General features: G+C 51.7%; 1 protein-coding gene and 1 long non-coding RNA gene across 2 annotated transcripts in view; one reads left to right on the top strand and one right to left on the bottom strand.

Annotated features, from left to right (window-relative positions):
* LOC310668640 overlaps window positions 1-4987 on the bottom strand; it is a 48431-nt gene extending 43444 nt beyond the window's left edge. The window contains exon 1 of the long non-coding RNA XR_014506743.1: window positions 4883-4987. This is a non-coding gene — a long non-coding RNA (uncharacterized lncRNA). The remainder of the gene's footprint in view (window positions 1-4882) is intronic.
* On the top strand, window positions 267-12127 carry DDX49 (DEAD-box helicase 49). Its single transcript, XM_083421711.1, has 13 exons — window positions 267-481; window positions 873-996; window positions 1664-1749; window positions 2510-2631; window positions 4614-4801; window positions 5377-5517; window positions 6594-6669; window positions 7109-7185; window positions 7658-7755; window positions 7899-7973; window positions 9498-9586; window positions 10118-10189; window positions 10743-12127. Exons 1-13 carry the CDS (start codon window positions 367-369, stop codon window positions 10923-10925), a joined length of 1446 nt encoding a protein of 481 aa, XP_083277837.1. The 5' UTR covers window positions 267-366; the 3' UTR covers window positions 10926-12127.
* Window positions 12128-17484: the final 5357 nt, after the last annotated feature.

Genomic DNA, 17484 nt, shown 5'->3' with positions numbered 1-17484 from the left:
CTACGTCGCCGGATCTGCTTAGAGATACGAAAAGGGAAGAGGGACCCGCTCACTGCATGCGGGCTCCGCCTGCTGGAAAACAAGCAACTAGCGAATATTTCAAACAAAACCACCGCCCTCTTCCTGTCAGAGCCACTGCAGCCCATGAGCCCCGCAGCGGAGTTGGATGCGCCGGGAATAGGGCTCGGTTTATTGGGCGCAATGCATGCTGGGCGTCGTAGTCAGCCCATTGGAGGGGAGCGTGGCGTCACGCTGCAACGCCCGGCGGCGTGACGCGCAGCAAATGCGCCGGCGCCTGTCGCGGTGCCTTGTGGGATTGCTGCCTTCCTTTCGCTCTTTCCTCCTCAGCGGCGAGGGGCTTCGGCCATGTCCGGCTTCCGCGCGCTGGGCTTATCGCCCTGGCTGGTGTCGCAGGCAGAGCAGCTGGGCCTGTCGAGGCCCGCGCCGGTGCAGGAGGCCTGCATCCCGCCCGCCCTCCAAGGTAAGCCCGGCTCCCTCGCGCCTCAGGAAACGGGCACGCAGGCCCCGCCCACTCCTGCCATGGTGAGCTAGGCCCCGCCCACGCCTCGGTCACCCTCTGGCTATTTAAGCCACGCCCATTCCACCCGCGCTGTGGAAGCCACGCCTCTTCGACGAGGCCCACCCTTCTGCTCTTCTGGCCACGCCCCTCCGCAGATACCCCGCCTCTTGGCTTCTCAGCCACGCCCCTTCATGCAGGCCACGCCCATTGATGGCAAGGCCTGTTGAGGCCCCCCCCCCGGGCCATTGCTCCAAAGCAGCTGCCTCAGCCTTTCCTAGGAAGGGGAGTGCCTCTGAGCACGTGCAGAGCGCCTCCCCACTTGCTGCCCTTCCCCTCTGCTTTCCTCCTATAGGCCGTGACTGCATGGGCTGTGCGCAGACTGGCAGCGGCAAGACGGCCGCCTTTGTGCTGCCCATCCTGCAGAAGCTCTCAGAAGATCCGTATGGCATCTTCTGCCTGGTGCTGACGCCCACGAGGTAAGAGCCAGCCTGCTGCTTTCCAGGTCTTGCTGGAGGTCCTTGGTCCTCATCGAGGGCGGCCCCTGCGTTGGACCAACGCTCAGATATCATTGTGGTTAATTGAATTACTATTATTACTTATTAAGTTCGTATAGGCACCCGGGTGGCGCTGTGGTCTAAACCACTGAGCCTCTTGGGCTTGCCGATCAGAAGGTTGGCAGTTCGAATCCCCGCAATAGGGTGAGCTCCTGTTGCTCGGTCCCTGCTCCTGCCCACCTAGCAGTTCGAAAGCACAAAAAGTGCAAGTAGATAAATAGGTACTGCTCCGGCGGGAAGGTAAACGGCGTTTCAGTGCACTGCTCTGGTTTCGCCAGAAGCGGCTTAGTCATGCTGGGCACATGACCCGGGAAAACTCTGCAGATAAACATCCGCTCCCTCGGCCGGTAAAGCAAGATAAGCGCCACAACCCCAGAGTCATTCACGACTGGACTTAACTGTCAGGGGTCCTTTACCTTTACCTTTAAGTTCAGATAGCGCTTTTTGTCTCAGAGCAGTTCACGACAATATAAAAAACAAGAAATACATCATTATCATCATCCTTGCACCCCACTCTTTCTGCCTGAGGAGTGGCACGGTGCAAAACAGCGGCGTTTTTTTTAATCTCCTGCCATTCCTTCTCCGGCAGGGAACTGGCCCACCAGATTGCCGAGCAGTTCCGGGTCTTGGGGAAGCCGCTGGGCCTAAAGGACTGCATCATCGTTGGTGGGATGGGTACGTAAGTCCTGTTCAGAAAACGGAGGGGTTCTTCCTGCACCCATCTAGATCAAGGGAAGTAATAGTGCCACTGTATTCTGCTCTGGTCAGACCTCACCTGGAGTACTGTGTCCAGTTCTGGGCACCACAGTTCAAGAAGGACACTGACAAACTGGAACGTGTACAGAGGAGGGCAACCAAAATGGTCAAAGGCCTGGAAACGATGCCTTATGAGGAACGGCTAAGGGAGCTGGGCATGTTTAGCCTGGAGAAGAGGAGGTTAAGGGGTGATATGATAGCCATGTTCAAATATATAAAAGGATGTCACATAGAGGAGGGAGAAAGGTTGTTTTCTGCTGCTCCAGAGAAGCGGACATGGAGCAATGGATCCAAACTACAAGAAAGAAGATTCCACCTAAACATTAGGAAGAACTTCCTGACAGTAAGAGCTGTTTGACAGTGGAATTTGCTGCCAAGGAGTGTGGTGGAGTCTCCTCCTTTGGAGGTCTTTAAGCAGAGGCTTGACAACCATATGTCAGGAGTGCTCTGAGGGTGTTTCCTGCTTGGCAGGGGGTTGGACTCGATGGCCCTTGTGGTCTCTTCCAACTCTATGATTCTATGATTCTCCCAAACAAAATTAAAGACATCTTGCTTGAAGGGCCACCAAGCAGCTGAAGATAATTTATTGGCAAACTGCACACAGCAGGGTGGGGGTGGGGGTGTCACTCTGTGCCCTTTGAGAGGGGCTGAGGTATTCCCTTCTTTCCCCACTTTGCAGATATGGTGGCTCAAGCCCTAGAGCTGTCCCGCAAGCCCCACATCGTCATCGCCACCCCTGGCCGGCTGGCTGACCACCTGCGAAGTTCCAACACCTTCAGCCTTCAAAAGATCAAGTTCTTGGTAAGTCCCAGAGAGTGCACCCTAATTCCCAAGGAAGGCCCCTAGTTCGGCAGCCAGGCCTGAACCTGGCCACCTTACAGCCTCCACAGGGCTGTGCGATGCCTCTCTCCCCACAGCGGCTTAGAAAGCTTTTGGTTTTTTGCATTTCTGTTTCTCAGCAAGAAAAAGTGCAAATGCAGCAAAGAAAAGAAACAAAGGACATGTCATGTATAATTTAGTTGCGAGTCCTGCATGGCTGGGGGTGGGACGAGCTGGCCCTCAGGGTCCCTTCCAACGCCGCAATTCTATGATTATGTGAATAAAAAATATGAACCATAGGCCTTCACAGCCTGGAAGGGCAAAAGGACAAAAACGCAGCACAGCTCCAAAGGGATAGCAACTATTAGCAAAGATTCCCTTTGCAAATAATAAAGATTCATAAAAATGAAAGTATTATCTGCCTCCCAAGCTCCATTATTATTGTGAATAACAGTTCTATAGAGTCTTAAGGGAGCCAGACATTCACATATACTGATGGTTTTGCAGGCACCCATGTGCAATGCCCACTTTTGCAGGCACCCATGTGCAATGCAGAACCAAGGAATCGATTTATAAAACCTTTGTGCAGGAAAGCAGCTTAACCATGGCGGAGAGGGTGACTTTACAACTTACAAAGTTGCTATCTATGCTCTGACAGCTGGGAAGATTAGGGCAAATAAATTAGTTAAATTAACCGTTAATTGTGAAGGGGACGCTGAGATCTAACTTACACAATCTGCATGCAACCCCCCTTTATTTTATCTTGTATATGGATAATGTCATGGCATTCAGCTAGCACAGTAAAAGTTTGATTGATATACTGATGCACTGAGAGCTTCCTCTGCTGGTCTGAACGCTTCATTCAATATATGGCCTCGGCCCAGTATCCCTGAAGGAGCGTCTCCACCCCCATCGTCCAGCCCAGACATTGAGGTCCAGCTCTGAGGGCCTTCTGGCAGTTCCCTCATGGCGGGAAGTCACAGGAAACCAGGCAGAGAGCCTTCTCAGTAGTAGCGCCTGCCCTGTGGAATCCCCTCCCATCAGATGTCAAAGAAACAAACAATTATCAGACATTTAGAAGACAGCTGGAGGTAGCCCTGTATTGGGAAGTTTTTAATGTTTGATGTTGTCTATGTATGTGCTGGAAGAGTGGCTGGGGAAACCCAGCCAGATGAGTGGCGTATAAATAAATAGTAGTAGTATCTCCCCCTCCGCCTTCCGTCAGCCACGAACGTTGGCTGGGGCTGCTGGGAGTCCCTTGCCCTGGGAAGGAGTAGAATGGCCTGCCTGGAGGTCTGACATTCCCATGTGGTTTTATGCTGTATGTAAAGCAGAGACAGCGGTTAGAACAAAGAGGAAAGTTTAAAGGTGGAAAGCTATAGAACAGGCATGTGCAGTTGCACATGGGTTAGCATGGCAAGGTCCAAGAATATCAGACTCACCCCCTTATCAAGTGTCGTTCCAGGTTTCCAGGCTTGTGACAAAGGTTGTCTTGAAAAGAATGGTTCTGCTGTGTATGTCGTAAGAGACTGCCAGATCATAAAGAAAGTGTCTTCTTGCCCTTGCCCAGATCTCACATTGGGCGTCGTTTTCTCCATTATGGCTAAGGGGCAGTGCAAGGCGTGGCAACCCCCCAGTGTCAGATTTGGGGCTGTTTTTCATTGAATTGCATTTACTATTCAGGCTGTCAATGTCAGACATAAGACCAATTCTTTTAACAATACATTGGTATAATAAAAAACATTCAGTGGCGTTTATTTTGGAAAACAAACAATATTTTCTTTAGTAATGTTCATCCTTTCTGTCAAAAGCAAATGCCAAACACCTTGCAGCAACTTAAAATTCCCACATGCTTTCCGATCCCTGTCTTTCCCTGGGAGGATTTCCCTTTCTGCTCCGTCCTCTTCCACCTCTGGCAGTTCACCGGTGACACACCTGTCCCCGCCCCCTCCATTTTGGCTCAGGTCCTGGATGAAGCTGACCGGCTGCTGGAGCAGGGCTGCACCGACTTCACCAAAGACCTGGAAGTCATCTTGGCCGCAGTCCCAGCCAGCAGGCAGACGATGCTCTTCAGTGCCACTCTGACCGACACCCTGAACGAGCTCAAGCAGATCGCCATGAACAAGCCATTCTTCTGGGAATCCAAATCCGAGTGAGTTTGACCTCCAGGCTCTGAGTGGTAGACAGTGTACATCAAGGTTTCCCAAACTTGGCCCTCCAGCTGTTTTTGGACTACAACTCCCATCATCCGTAGCTAGCAGGACCAAGGGTCAAGGATGATGGGAACTGTAGTCCAAAAACAACTGGAGACCCAAGTTTGGGAAACCCTGGCTTAAGAGATACCTGAATGGATAGATGAGAGGCAGCCAAAATGTCCTAAACATACATTATATTGTTGTTGTTATATATTGTTTTATTATGTGGATGATGATGATGATTTGGAGGCCTCGCAACAACCCTCACGTGGCCGGTCTCAGTCCCAACCTGCCATCTTCTTGCCCTGTTGCAAATGGAGGGGAAGAGACTGTATCTCACATTTTGTATGCTGGGAGGTCCCAGGTTCAGTCCTCTCCTTTTGGAGAGTCAGGGAAACCACTACTGGAGACTCAGGGCCACTAAGAGAAGAGACAGCCTTGTGCTGGGGAGGCACAGAGCCAGGTCTGGTGCAAGGAAGTTCTTAAACTCTCTGTCTCCCCTAACTGGGCCTCCTCTTCCCTATCCTCCCAGAGTCCGGACAGTGGAGCAGCTGGACCAACGTTACCTGCTGGTGCCTGAGAAGGTGAAGGACGCCTACCTGGTCCACCTGGTCCAGACATTCCAGGACGAGCATGAAGACTGGTCCATCATCATCTTCACCAACACGTGCAAGTGAGTCTGGGGTTGGCCTCCCTCTGTTTCCCGGCCACTCTTCCCTGCTGGCTCAAAAGCTCACCTTCCGCTTTCAGCTCCCAAGAGGGCAGAGTTCCCCAGGATCACAGTTGGCTTGGAGGCAATCCTGAACTGCTGCTCCAGGGAGGGGCAGGTGCCACGTTCAGCCCAGACTCCTCACTCCTGTCCCCAGAGGATTAACTGAGGCTGTCATTGGCTCCTAGCTATGATGGCAATGCTCTATTCTTCCCTGTCTGGAGGGAATAAACACCTCTGGGTAACACCGTTTGCTGAGGAATCACAAGCAGAGAGAGTTGCTTTGCTCTGATCTTGCTTGGGGCATGTGGTTGACCACAGTGAGGACAGGATGCTGGACTAGATGGTAGGGAAATTCTTATGCCCTCAGGGCTTTTATGATAGCTGGCTAGAACCCCCTGGAGTTCCGTCTTTGAATTCCCCTTGCTGGGGAAGAGCAGGAGAGGGCCCTGGTGCCCTTCCAGGGGGCTTCTGGTTGGCCCCAAGATGCTGGACTAGATGGAGGACCTCCTTGGGCCTCTTTGGATGTTCCCCTCGCAGGGGGATGCCTTTGAGGTGGCCGAAGGGCAGTTTGCTTGTGCTCAGAAGCACTCTTCCCTGCCAGCTGGCTTGTGGAAGCTTTTGACCTGTAGAAGAGAAACAGCTTTGCAGGTACAAGAATATGCTTGGGCAGGAGAGAAAAAGGGTAAGACAGGGTAAGACAGAAACCTTTTTGGCTCTTTCCAGTATATTGCATTCCCCTCTAGGCAACTCAGGGTGATATTTGCAAGGTTGGGAAGTCAGTCCTCTGAACAGCCCTGCCAGGTAAAGTACAGCTAGCTAGAGATGGTGGGTGTTGTAGTCCAGAAGCAGCTGGAGACCCAAGTTTGGGAAACACTGGCCTCGGTCCTGCATTAGTAATTTGTGGCCACAGAGAAGGGAAGCAGCAACCATAAGGGAACACCCTTGGCCTCCTGAAGTGCCAAGGCTGACCCTCTTCCCCTCCAGAGAGCAGGGGCCGGGGAGGCAAGAGGAAGGACTTAGATCTCTTGTTCTTGCAGGAACTGCCAAATCCTGAATATGATGCTCAGGAGGTTCAACTTCCCTTCAGTGGCTCTGCACTCCATGATGAAGCAGGTGAGCCAGAGGCTGGCAGAGGCCTTGCACTAACAGCTGGAGGGGCAACACACAAGGGGGAGGGAAGGGGAGCAAGCAGAGCCACATGCTGATGTTTCTTAAAGTAAGATACAGTTGCCGTGTGGATTCTTTGGTGTGAGAGAATCTGTGGTCCCTCTTTGTTTCGCCAGGAGCCCCCCCCCCCCCCCGCGGGGCGGAGTTCTTGCTGGGGTTAGTTCTTCCTTCCTCTGCTTTCCTCCAGTGGGTGGAGCGTACCTTAATGGGGAGGGCACCTGCTTTGCCTGCAGGTTTCACCCCTGGCACCTCCAGTTTAGAAAGGGTCCGCCAACAGGCAGGGGTCTCTGCCTCCCCACCCACCTGGACACTTAGCCCAGCCACTTCCTACATTTCCCTGCTCTGACTGCCTTTCCCCCTCCTCTCTCTCCACTCTTTCTAACAGAAGCAGCGCTTTGCAGCCCTGGCCAAGTTCAAATCCAGCGTCTTTAAGATTCTCATCGCTACAGATGTGGCCGCCAGGTGGGTACTGCCTATCATCCTTAACCACCCGTTTCCATCTATATTTAATATCCTAATTATTTTTCGCTGCTGCTCACAGCTCAAGTCCTACTTGTAGGTTTATCTGACTGCTTAACTTCTTCAAATACTCTGCAAAGGGTTCCACTCCTCCCTTAACAATGATTCCTCCTGATCCCTAATTTTTGTTGTCATTCTCGCCAACTCCACATATTTTATCAGTTTATTTTGACATTCCTCTTTGATTGGTATTTCTTGGTCTTTCCACCTTTGTGCATAGATTATTCTTGCTGCTGTTGTCACATACAAAGAAAGATTAAGTACCTTCTTGGGAACATCTGAGTTTGTTATCCCTCTCTGGTGCTTTTAAATGTATATATTTCACCTTTTAAATTTTTGGTGGGGACAGTGTTGGGTGGACGGTTCTTCCCAACTTCTAACCCTACCCCTCTCTTCTTCGTCTCTCTCAATTCAGGGGTCTTGACATCCCCACAGTCCAAGTGGTCATCAACCACAACACGCCGGGGCTCCCCAAAATCTACATCCACCGGGTAGGCCGAACGGCCCGGGCAGGTAAGGACGGCTGCTACAACCTGCTGATTAGCCACCCTGGATGGATAGAACATGCGGCACTTTCTTTTGCATTGGGGGTCCCTGGTGGTGAGGAGAATTGTCCTGTGTGCATGAACCCCCTTCTTCTCTCCACCCTTCCCCAGGCCGAAACGGCATCGCCATCACGCTGGTGACGCAGTATGACATCCACCTGGTCCACGCCATCGAGGAGCAGATCAGTGAGTTGAGAAGGAGAGCTTGGGAGCGACAGCCCATCGCACTGCCAAGTTACCGGTTTGGCGGCTCCTCCAGCCACCTGGGAAAGAGGGCGATGCAAATGGCTGGGAAGGGGTTTGACGTGGCAGCACAACCTCCTCCAAGCTGGTGCCCTCCAGGCGGGAACAGCTCCCATCAGCGCCCACCCAGCACAGAGTCATAATCCGAAACGTCCGCAGGGCACCGTGTTGGGGAAGGCTGCAGTCAAGCCCTAGTCAGCTTTACTGACATTTATCAGCCTCCCAGACCACTGGCAGACCACTCATTTTGCAGTTGCTTCCTCTGACCTGGTTCTTCACGCCATTCCTGGTTGCCACCGCTGACCCTCTGTTTGCATGTACAGTGGTACCTCGGTTTAAGAACAGTCCTTTTTAGGAATGATTCGCAAACCAGAAGTGGTGTCCCAGTTTGTGAACTTTACCTCGGTCTAAGGAATCCAAACAGTGGCCTCATTAGGGAAAGTGTGCCTCGGTTTAAGAACAGTTTCGGTTTAAGAACAGACTTCTGGAATGGATTAAGTTCGTAAACCGAGGTACCACTGTACTTCATTTGTGTTTTAAACTTGTAAGCTCCTTAGAAACCTGCTCTGACCTTAAGCAACATATACATGTTCAGTAACAATAAAACCAGCCAATAACAGCAGCCGGATAGAAAGCCAAAAAGGCTGAGGAGGTTCAATGGAGGTGCTAAGAAATGTCTCAAATCCTTGCCCAAGATGCAGCCTCAAGATGCAGTTCAATTCTGAAAGCGCTGTGTGAGCAGAGGCAGGGGCCCCATTGGCGCCCCCGTTGGCACTCACCTAAAAATAATAATTTTATTATTTATACTGCACCCATCTGCCTGGGTTGCCCCAGCCACTCTGGGTGGATTTGAACACATATAAAAACATAATATAACATCAGACATTAAAAACTTCCCTGAACAGGGCTGCCTTCAGACATCTTCTAAACGTCAGATACAGTCATACCTCGGGTTACAGACGCTTCAGGTTGTGCATTTTCGGGTTGCGTACCGCACCAAACCCGGAAGTACTGGAATGGGTTACTTCCTGATTTCGGCGCTCACGCATGCGCAGAGACACTAAATCGTGTTTTGCGCAGTGCTGAATCGCTACCCGCTCGTGCGCAGATGCGGCGCTGCGGTTTGCGAATGTGCCTCCTGCGTGGATCACCTTCGCAACCCAAGCATCCACTGCAACTCTTTATTGCCTTGACATCTGAAGGGAGGGCATTCCACAGGGCGGGCGCCACCACTGAGAAGGCCCTCTGCCTGGTTCCCTGTAACCTCACTTCTCTCAGGGAGGGAACTGCCAGAAGGCCCTTGGAGCTGGACCCTGGCTGGACAATGGGGGTGGAGACGCTTCTTCAGGTATATGGGGCCATTTAGGGCTTTCAAGGTCAGCACCAGCACTTTGAATAGGGCTCAGAAATGTGCTGGGAACCAGTGTAGATCCTTTAGGGACACCCCCATGCCTTTCTGCCTTGCAGAGATGAAGCTCCAGGAGTTCTCCGTGGAGGAACGCACCGTGCTGAACATCCTTACCCAAGTGAACGTTGTGCGACGGGAATGCGAGATTGTGAGTGAGGGCTTTGGGGTGGGCCGGGTTGTAGATCTGCAGTCTGGGAATACCAGTGAACTTTGTGGGGAAGCACAGATTTGAACTCGGATCTCCCCACTCCAAGATTGATGTTTTAGCCTCCTCCCATTTCCCTGTCTCCCCAGGTAAAGCAGAACGGAAGCCTGGGGATACATATATGCTTTGAAAACAGTTGTTCCATGAACTCATCCCCAGCGCCCCCTGCCCTTTAAAAAAGCATTATTCAGAATAGCGGTTTGCATGACCCACTAAGCAAGATAACAACACAATGAAATTCAAAACACTCGCAATTAATTTCATGTTTGTTCAAAATCTGATTAAAACCTTTTTAGTTTAATTAATTCAGCAAAGCTGATGGAATCATTGGTCCAGCAATATCAGCTTTTCAAATCCCAGTGGTTCTTTACAGCACCAGCCCCTCTGTAGGTAATCCCTCCCCCCCCCCCAACAGTACTGCCCGCTCTGGGAAACACTGCTTTAAAACAACCTTTATGTTTATTTTCTTCCTAGAGATTGGAGGCGACCGATTTTGATGAGAAGAAGGAAATAAACAAACGGAAACAGATGATCCTAGAAGGAAAGGTACGATCATTTTGGGGCAGGGGGTGGCCCTGTGTGTCCCTCCCTCCTCTGCAGCAATTCCCCCTCTCGCCACATCTGTTTGCCTTAAGTGATCTTTAAGAGCGCCACATCTGCCACATCTGCAGCAACTAGTTGCAGCTCCCTTCCAGGCACAAAGGGTCTCTTGGCAGCGCAGCTCACAACCCCCACCTCCTGCCCCCGCCTCTCCACTCCCTGCTCTCAGCAGCAGCAGCAAGCAGCCTTGGCTCGGCCAGATTTCAGCATCGCAGTGTATCACCAGATCGTGATGTTTGGCTGGTGATTCATCGCAGTGTTGAAAAGCTGACATCACCCAGCCCCTGGTCCTGGAGCAAACCCTGCTCCGTGCCCTTCCTCAGTAAGCGGCAGGTGCAGCACGGCCTCCAGCAGGTGCCCACCCAGAACAGCCCTGGTCAGATGTCAACACAAAGCCTGTGGGCAGTGGGAGACTGATAAAGTCAGGGTGCTCTGGCCACCTCTGGCCAAGAGGGTCTGCTTCTCAGTCTCCTTGCCTTCTCTCCTCCTCGCTCACCAGGACCCAGACCTGGAGGCGCAGCGAAAGGCTGAGCTGGCAAAGATCAGAAAGAAGAATGTCGAGTTTCGGAGCAGAGTCCATCAGGTCCTGGAAGACAAGAAGCAGGTTGTCCTCCATCGGAAGCTACGGAAGAAGCGGCAGCGGCGGCAGCAACAACGGAAGCAGCCGGCGGCAGAGAAGTGAGGCTGCCTCTCCCCGACCCCTCACCACCCGGGGTTCTTGTGCCTTCCGTCTGGTGTGGGGAAGAAGTGGCGCGGTCCCCCCTCTTTGTCCACCAGGGCTGGCCCCAGGCTGAGAAGGGCACCCCAGAGCCAAGATGGGCTCCATCAAAAGTTATTTCTTGGGGCAGAAGGTGGGGGGACTGCGGACACGACAGGAGGATTCTGGGAATCCAGTTTTATTGAAATTTTCCATGAGACAATAAAAAGAACGGACTAGTCTACAAGGTCTAACAACAAGAGAGAAATCAGAAGAAAAGAAAGGAGATAGGAAACTACAAAGCCCTCTCTCGCTGCTGTGTCTTAACTTTTATCCCAAGGTCAGCCTTCCCAACTCTCACCTGGGAGTATCCCTCTCTCTCCAAGCCTCTCACCCTGGGAGATCGCTGGGAATCCAGTTTCCCAGGAAATCTGAATACGGAACTGGGCACCTTATCTTCATCAGTTTACCCTGGTCACTCTCGTGCCTGTACAGGAGCATCTCTCGTTCCACACAGCTGGGACTTTTGTTCCAGTTGCTTTTGACCCCTCAAGATGGTCTCTTTTCAAACTGGTCCCTTCATTACAGGATCACCTTCAAACGAATTCCTTAGTTACAAGACCACCTTCATTGTCTCCTCGATGTTTCTACACTCTTCTTGTACCCACGCTCTGCTGACAGATTCCAAAAACAGTTGCACCACCCAGCTTTTCCTGGGTCCTTTGTGGTTTGGATCCTGAGGACTGCAGCGATGGAAGGTCTCTCAGCCCCAGAAATCCAGCTGGTGGGAAAACGGGGTTCCTCCTATAAATTATAAGCCACGGGGAGGAGGAAATATCAGCATTTCTGTCTAGATCTCACTTGGGGTGGCTGCACCTCCACTTGGGAGTTGGGCTGTTAAGATCTTCAGGAAGAGAAGCTGAAACCTGCCACCAGTGTGTTCAATTGCAAACTCTCGGCACATTCTCAGGGTTCTCGTCCCATGACGAAAAAGTCGGGAACCGAAGAAACAGGCCAAAATGGAAATTTGTGAGATAACGACTGTCCTCCTGCTGCAGAGTCTTTGCCCTGCGTGGCTGGAGGGCGGCAGGTTGGAAAGGCTGCTCTCTAACCCTAACAACTAAGACCAGTAACCCCCAAACTCTCTGTCAATAAATACAAATTCTGGCGAGTCCAACCTACCCAAAGTGCCTCTCTGCATGAGTCTGTGCTCTTTTTTGGGTAGTGAGCAGGTAGTTCTTTGTCTTACACGTATTTCTTTTCATGAAGGGAAAGGCTGAAGGAAATCAGGGTACAGTTGAAACATGCCTTCAGTTTTAATCGGGGAGGGGGAGCCCAGTGGGGGGGGGGCAGACATGCAGATCATTTAATAAAAGTGACTTTTTAGAACTATGATTTGGCCTTGGATAGTTTGGCGTTCACAACAACAAACCAAAGAGCCAAGCTCCTAGCCCTCATGCCCGCAATGCAGCCCTGTCTCGAAAGTCAGAAGGGGGCAGGGGAAGATGAATTCCAGGGAATTCCTGAAGGCACCTGAAGATGGCCGTACATGATCGTTGGGCACTGGAGCTGACGGAAGTTGTAGTCAAGCAACACCCAAAAGATGCCAGACGGAGGAAGGCACAGAGATCCAGCTCTGAGGGTCTTCTGGTGGCTCCCTCACTGCAAGATGTGAGGTAGCAGGGAACCAGGCAGAGGGCCTTCTTGGTGGTGGTCCCTGTGGAACACACTCCCACCAGGTGTCAAGGAGATAAAGAACTATATGACTCAGAAAATATCTGAAGGCAGCCCTGTATAGGGAAAATTTTTTATGCTTGGTGTTTAATTGTGTCTTTATATATGTTGGAAGCCACTCAGAGTGGCTGGAGAAACTCAGTCAGATGGGCGGGGTACTACTACTAATAATATGGCTGTCTTGCATGAGGAGGAACACCATCCTAAATCATGCAAAATCTGCCTTCTTGCTTCAAACTGCAGAGTAGGGCTGGGTGATACAGCGATATATCACCCAAAACCGGTTTGAAGTCCATGTTATGATACCAGTTTCATAGTTTATGACCTGGCAATATATTGTGGATCTTCATGTGTGCGTGTGCACTATGCAAAAATCACAATGTGGGGAAAACCATCCCTATTTCAGACATCGTGGTATATCAGTATATTGCAATGTTTAGCCAGTGTATTTAGTATATTTCGATGTTGAAAACCGGATATTGTCCAGCCCTACTGCAGACCATGTTTTTTACTGCAGACTCTTGCTTTTCCTTAACTCTGACAGAGGACAAGAATTTCCTTCCCCTCCAAAGCACCTGTGGTCTCTCCCTGAGCGTCTTTTTTCATGCAGCAGCTTTAGTATTGAGCACAGTTCTGAACTTTTCAGATCGGGATGCTCTGTGTCTCCCTCATCCACACCCTCGCCTAGCAGACTGGCCCACCTACTCCCAGCCCCTCCAGAGTAGCTGCGCAGCACTGACAATGAGGGGGGGACCCCATTTGCCGAAGAAGCAGGCAGAGGAATTTTGCTCTTCTGGTCTTGCTGTCAGCTGCTCCTCATCTGCCAAAACACCCCTCTGATCTCACATCGCGCTTCTGCCTTGGCAGAGATTAAAGAAACAGGTCTTGGCAGGCAGCCTTCATCTTCCTTATCACCTGCCGCTACCTTTCAAGGTGTTGCTTTTTTTGAAGCAGAGAGCCCCCGCCCCGCCCCCCTTGTTCCACTCCCAAACCTCCCCTCAGCTATTCAAGAAGAGAGCAGAGGCGCAAAGACTTGTGGGGATTCCAGCATCTCCGATCTGACTTGACGGCTCTTAGTGCATCATGCTGTTTGATTGTGGTTTTTGAAAAAACTTGCAGCTCCCTGCATATCGCACTCAAGTTTGAAGAGAGGGGGGCATATGAATTTTCTTACTATTCCTAGGGGAGTTGAAACACCAACACCACCCAGGCCAGAATAACTGCCTCCAGTTATTCCTGAACACTACAGATTTTGAGATACAGGAAACTTCCTTCTGTCTAATCAGACCACGTGTCTATCTTCCTCAATACACGCTCCAGCTTTCCAGGGTTTCTTTCAGACACGATCTCACAGCCTGACCTGGATACACCATTGAGAACTGAACCTGGGCCTCCTTGCAAAGCACTGAGCCACGGCCCTTTCTTGAAATTTAAGGTGTTAGTCCTCATGGTTGTGATTAGGAGCGGGTTTCAAGCAGGAAGCCTTGGGGAGCTGGTTTCTATCAAATCAGACCGCTGGCCCACCTGACTCAATATTATCTACACTGACTGGCAGTGGCTCTCGAGGGTTTTGGAACGGGGTTTGTTTCCCCAGCCCTAGATGGAGAAACAGGTGTATTGGGGGAGGGGCTGTACCTCTCTTGGGAGACACATTGTGCTCCTTAGGGGGCAGTTTGCCCACCTTTGGTCCCCACCCTGCACTCAGCTCTCACCTGCACCTCCTCGAAGCTGTCAGCAGGCGACAGCAGCCACAATCCCGAGAAATGGCTTCGACTGCCTGACTGAACTAGGTGAGGGGAGCCTATGGGTCTCAAACCCTCAGTGGGTTAGGGATGTGCTTTGCATGTGAAGAGAGGCTCTGGTGGCTGAAGTGGATGAGACCAAGGGGGGTCCAAGGGTCAAGAAGGCAAGTTCTGCCTGTGCTGTAGAGGGAAGTGAGGGGCAGACGGGGCCCGTCCACCTGGGAAGGGAGTCCATCTAGGAGAAGGAAAACTGATTCTGAAGCTCTGCTGCCTTGCAGGATATCTTTGGGAGAAGAAAAGACTCAGAAGCAAACGCTCCACAAATCCAGAGTTCCTAAGGCGCCTGGAAGGTGCAGCCAAGCGGGTTCCAAATGTCTTGCTCTTCTTTGGACCCCCGCAATGAGGCCATGACACGCAGCCCCGGCTTGTACCCCAGAGAGGTCACTTGGGTGCTGCAGCCGTTTGACTTCAACCCTGGCGGCACCCACTGTGGTCTCTTAAGACAGCCTGGAGGCTTGAACCCGGGACCTTCTGGGTGCGAAGCAGGTGCCCTGACCACAAAATCCCTTTCCTTAAATCCAGGCTGCGCCTTTGTGCCTCAGCTGCTGCTCACATGTTCTCGCTCTCGCTCTCCATCAGCTGAGGTTCTTGGAGGGGTTCCCTGATTCGGTTGCCATGGACACCGTTCCCAAGGTAGCAACTCCACTCCATCCACGCCTCTGTCAACTCTTCCCCTTCCGCTGTCGGGGTGCGCCAGCCACAACCAGAAGAAGAAAAGAAACACACACACACCCCTGGCAACAAAGAGATTGCAGCAGCAAACGCTTTTCAAGGACTGACGATGCTCTGCCTTTCTTGTCAAGGAAGTGGCAACTGCTACCCACCAACCCACTAAACCACCGGCCACTGGAGGCCTTGTTTATTACCTTGTTTGCTTATTTATTGCGTTTTGCCCCAACATTTTTCTTGAAGGTGTCTGGCTTGGCTCTCTTCCTCCCCATTTATCCTCACAGCAACCCTGTGAGGGAGGACTAAGAATCATAGGCAGCGAAGGGACTGCAGTAATCTTCAGTAATACAGTGGTACCTCTGGTTACGAACTTAATTCGTTCCGGAGGTCCATTCTTAACCTGAAACTGTTCTTAACCTGAGGTACCACTTTAGCTAATGGGGCCTCCCGCTGCTGCTGCGCAATTTCTGTTCGCATCTTGAGGTAAAGTTCTTAGCCCGAGGTACTACTTCTGGGTTAGCGGAGTCTGTAACCCGAAGTGTTTATAACCTGATGTAGCACTGTATGGCTCCCTGAGCGAGGCCAACATTTTTTGTCAGACGCAGGTCACCAATAAAGGAAATAAATTATTATTATTATTATTTGAATATATATACTGCCTTATACCCGGAGGTCTCAGGGTGGTTCACAGAACAAAATAAAAATAGAAAACCACAAAATATATAATCAAAATAAAAACAACAACCCAATAACACACACACCCCAGTCATCTCCACTCATGGTGAAGTTAACTCTTTATTCAAGGAAATGGCATACAACTTAGCAACCTTCCCCGGTGGTCTTTCCCCTATGGAGCCATTGCCAGGACGGAAGGTCCCTGCCTTGCACCTTAAGTCTCCTCCTCTCCCAGATGTTTCCCAAGCAGTCTCAAGCTGTGTCTGCACACCACTGGCCTCTGTTTTGCCTTCCGTGTTATTCTGTGTGTTCTTGGAGAGAGCTTGTTGCAGTCAGAGAGGGAGACTTCTGGTTCTTCACTCCGCTCCTCTGCTTCAGCCAGGAGTCTGAACTGCTCCCTGTCACAGACTCCTCCTGCTCACAAAACCCTGTTGCCCCTTCAGGATCCAACCCCTCCTCCCGTTCTTCTCCCTCTGACCTCTCCTTGGTGTTCCACCTCCAATCCCCAGGCTCTGAGCCTTCCTCCTTTTGGGGGGTTCCCCTCCCAGCGCCTCCCACACTCCTCTTTCCCCAGCCAGCCCATGGCAGGCTCACCAAATGGACCTTCTCAATCATGGAGCGTCTTGGTTGGGCATCCCCTCAGCTCCTCACCCCGTGGGGGGGGGGGGACTGCCTGCACTGCCCGAAATCTGGCACTGCCTGTTCTCATGGGGAAACCGAGGGGCTGGGCTGGGGGTGGTGTTTGCCAGCAGTCACACCAAGGTGGGGGGGGGTCCAGAGCCACCCCAAGGTCACAGTCCGAACAAGGAGCGCCTGAACAAGGGAGGGCCAGGCAGGAGGCGAAGCCAAAGCCGTCTGTCTGTCCCCCTCCAAGCAACCTGGCCACCCCCCCCAAAAAGGTTTGGTGTAAGACCAGGGCCTCCACTGGTGAGGAATCCCCCCCCCCCCCGCGCGCGAGGCCCTGGTGCAGCTGGCAAATCCAAGCCCTTTCAAGATCTTGGCTCCGACTCCTCTTGGCTTCCGCTGCTGATCCTGGGCCAGGCAGTAAATCTCTTCTCTACCCCCCACCTTCCGACCTCATTTTGCCTGCTTAGCATCGGCCTTCGTAGTCTTGCTCTACAAGCCTGCCAGAAATTTGCTGCAGAGGCCTTCTCCACCCCCTCGCTGCCTTCTCACCTTCCACCAAACCTCAGGGCTTGGTGATGCTTATTTCTCAGCTTAGAAGCATTTTTCAGGTCGAAAAAGCCTCATAGGCAAGCTTGCAAATATCAGTGGGAAAGCTGGTGCTCTCTCTATAAAAAAAGAAGACACGTCACTAAAGGAAAAAGGTACTGGGAGGGAGGAGGAATGGAAAGAGCAAAAGTGCTGGTGCCAGTTCTGCATGGCATAATTCTTACTGCTTGGGTGACAATATTGAGAGGAGTCGTCGGAAGTGGCTGATCTTTTGGCCGAACCCTGCATTGCAGGGGGTTGGACCCGATGATCCTCAGGGTCCCTTCCAACTTCACAATTCTGTGATTCTGTGATCCATGGTGAGAATCCCAGCTATCCCTCTCCTAGGGAATTTGATGGCTGTGTTGGGGGGCCTGCCCCATGCCTGTTCCTTGCCTGTTCACCCACCTTTTCCAAAGCGATCAGTAGTTTTTGCCTGCCTCCTATGTGTT

This window comes from Podarcis tiliguerta (assembly GCF_965153285.1).
Source record: "Podarcis tiliguerta genome assembly, chromosome: 18".
Taxonomy (NCBI): domain Eukaryota; kingdom Metazoa; phylum Chordata; class Lepidosauria; order Squamata; family Lacertidae; genus Podarcis; species Podarcis tiliguerta.
This window is presented reverse-complemented; position numbering and strand designations above follow the sequence as displayed.

Coding starts and splice junctions, on each gene's coding strand:
- DDX49 (XM_083421711.1), top strand. CDS start 367: ATGTCCGGCTTCCGCGCGCTGGGCTTATCGCCCTGGCTGGTGTCGCAG. Junction 2,632..4,613: donor TTCAAAAGATCAAGTTCTTG/GTAAGTCCCAGA, acceptor ATTTTGGCTCAG/GTCCTGGATGAAGCTGACCG. Junction 6,670..7,108: donor TGCACTCCATGATGAAGCAG/GTGAGCCAGAGG, acceptor TCTTTCTAACAG/AAGCAGCGCTTTGCAGCCCT.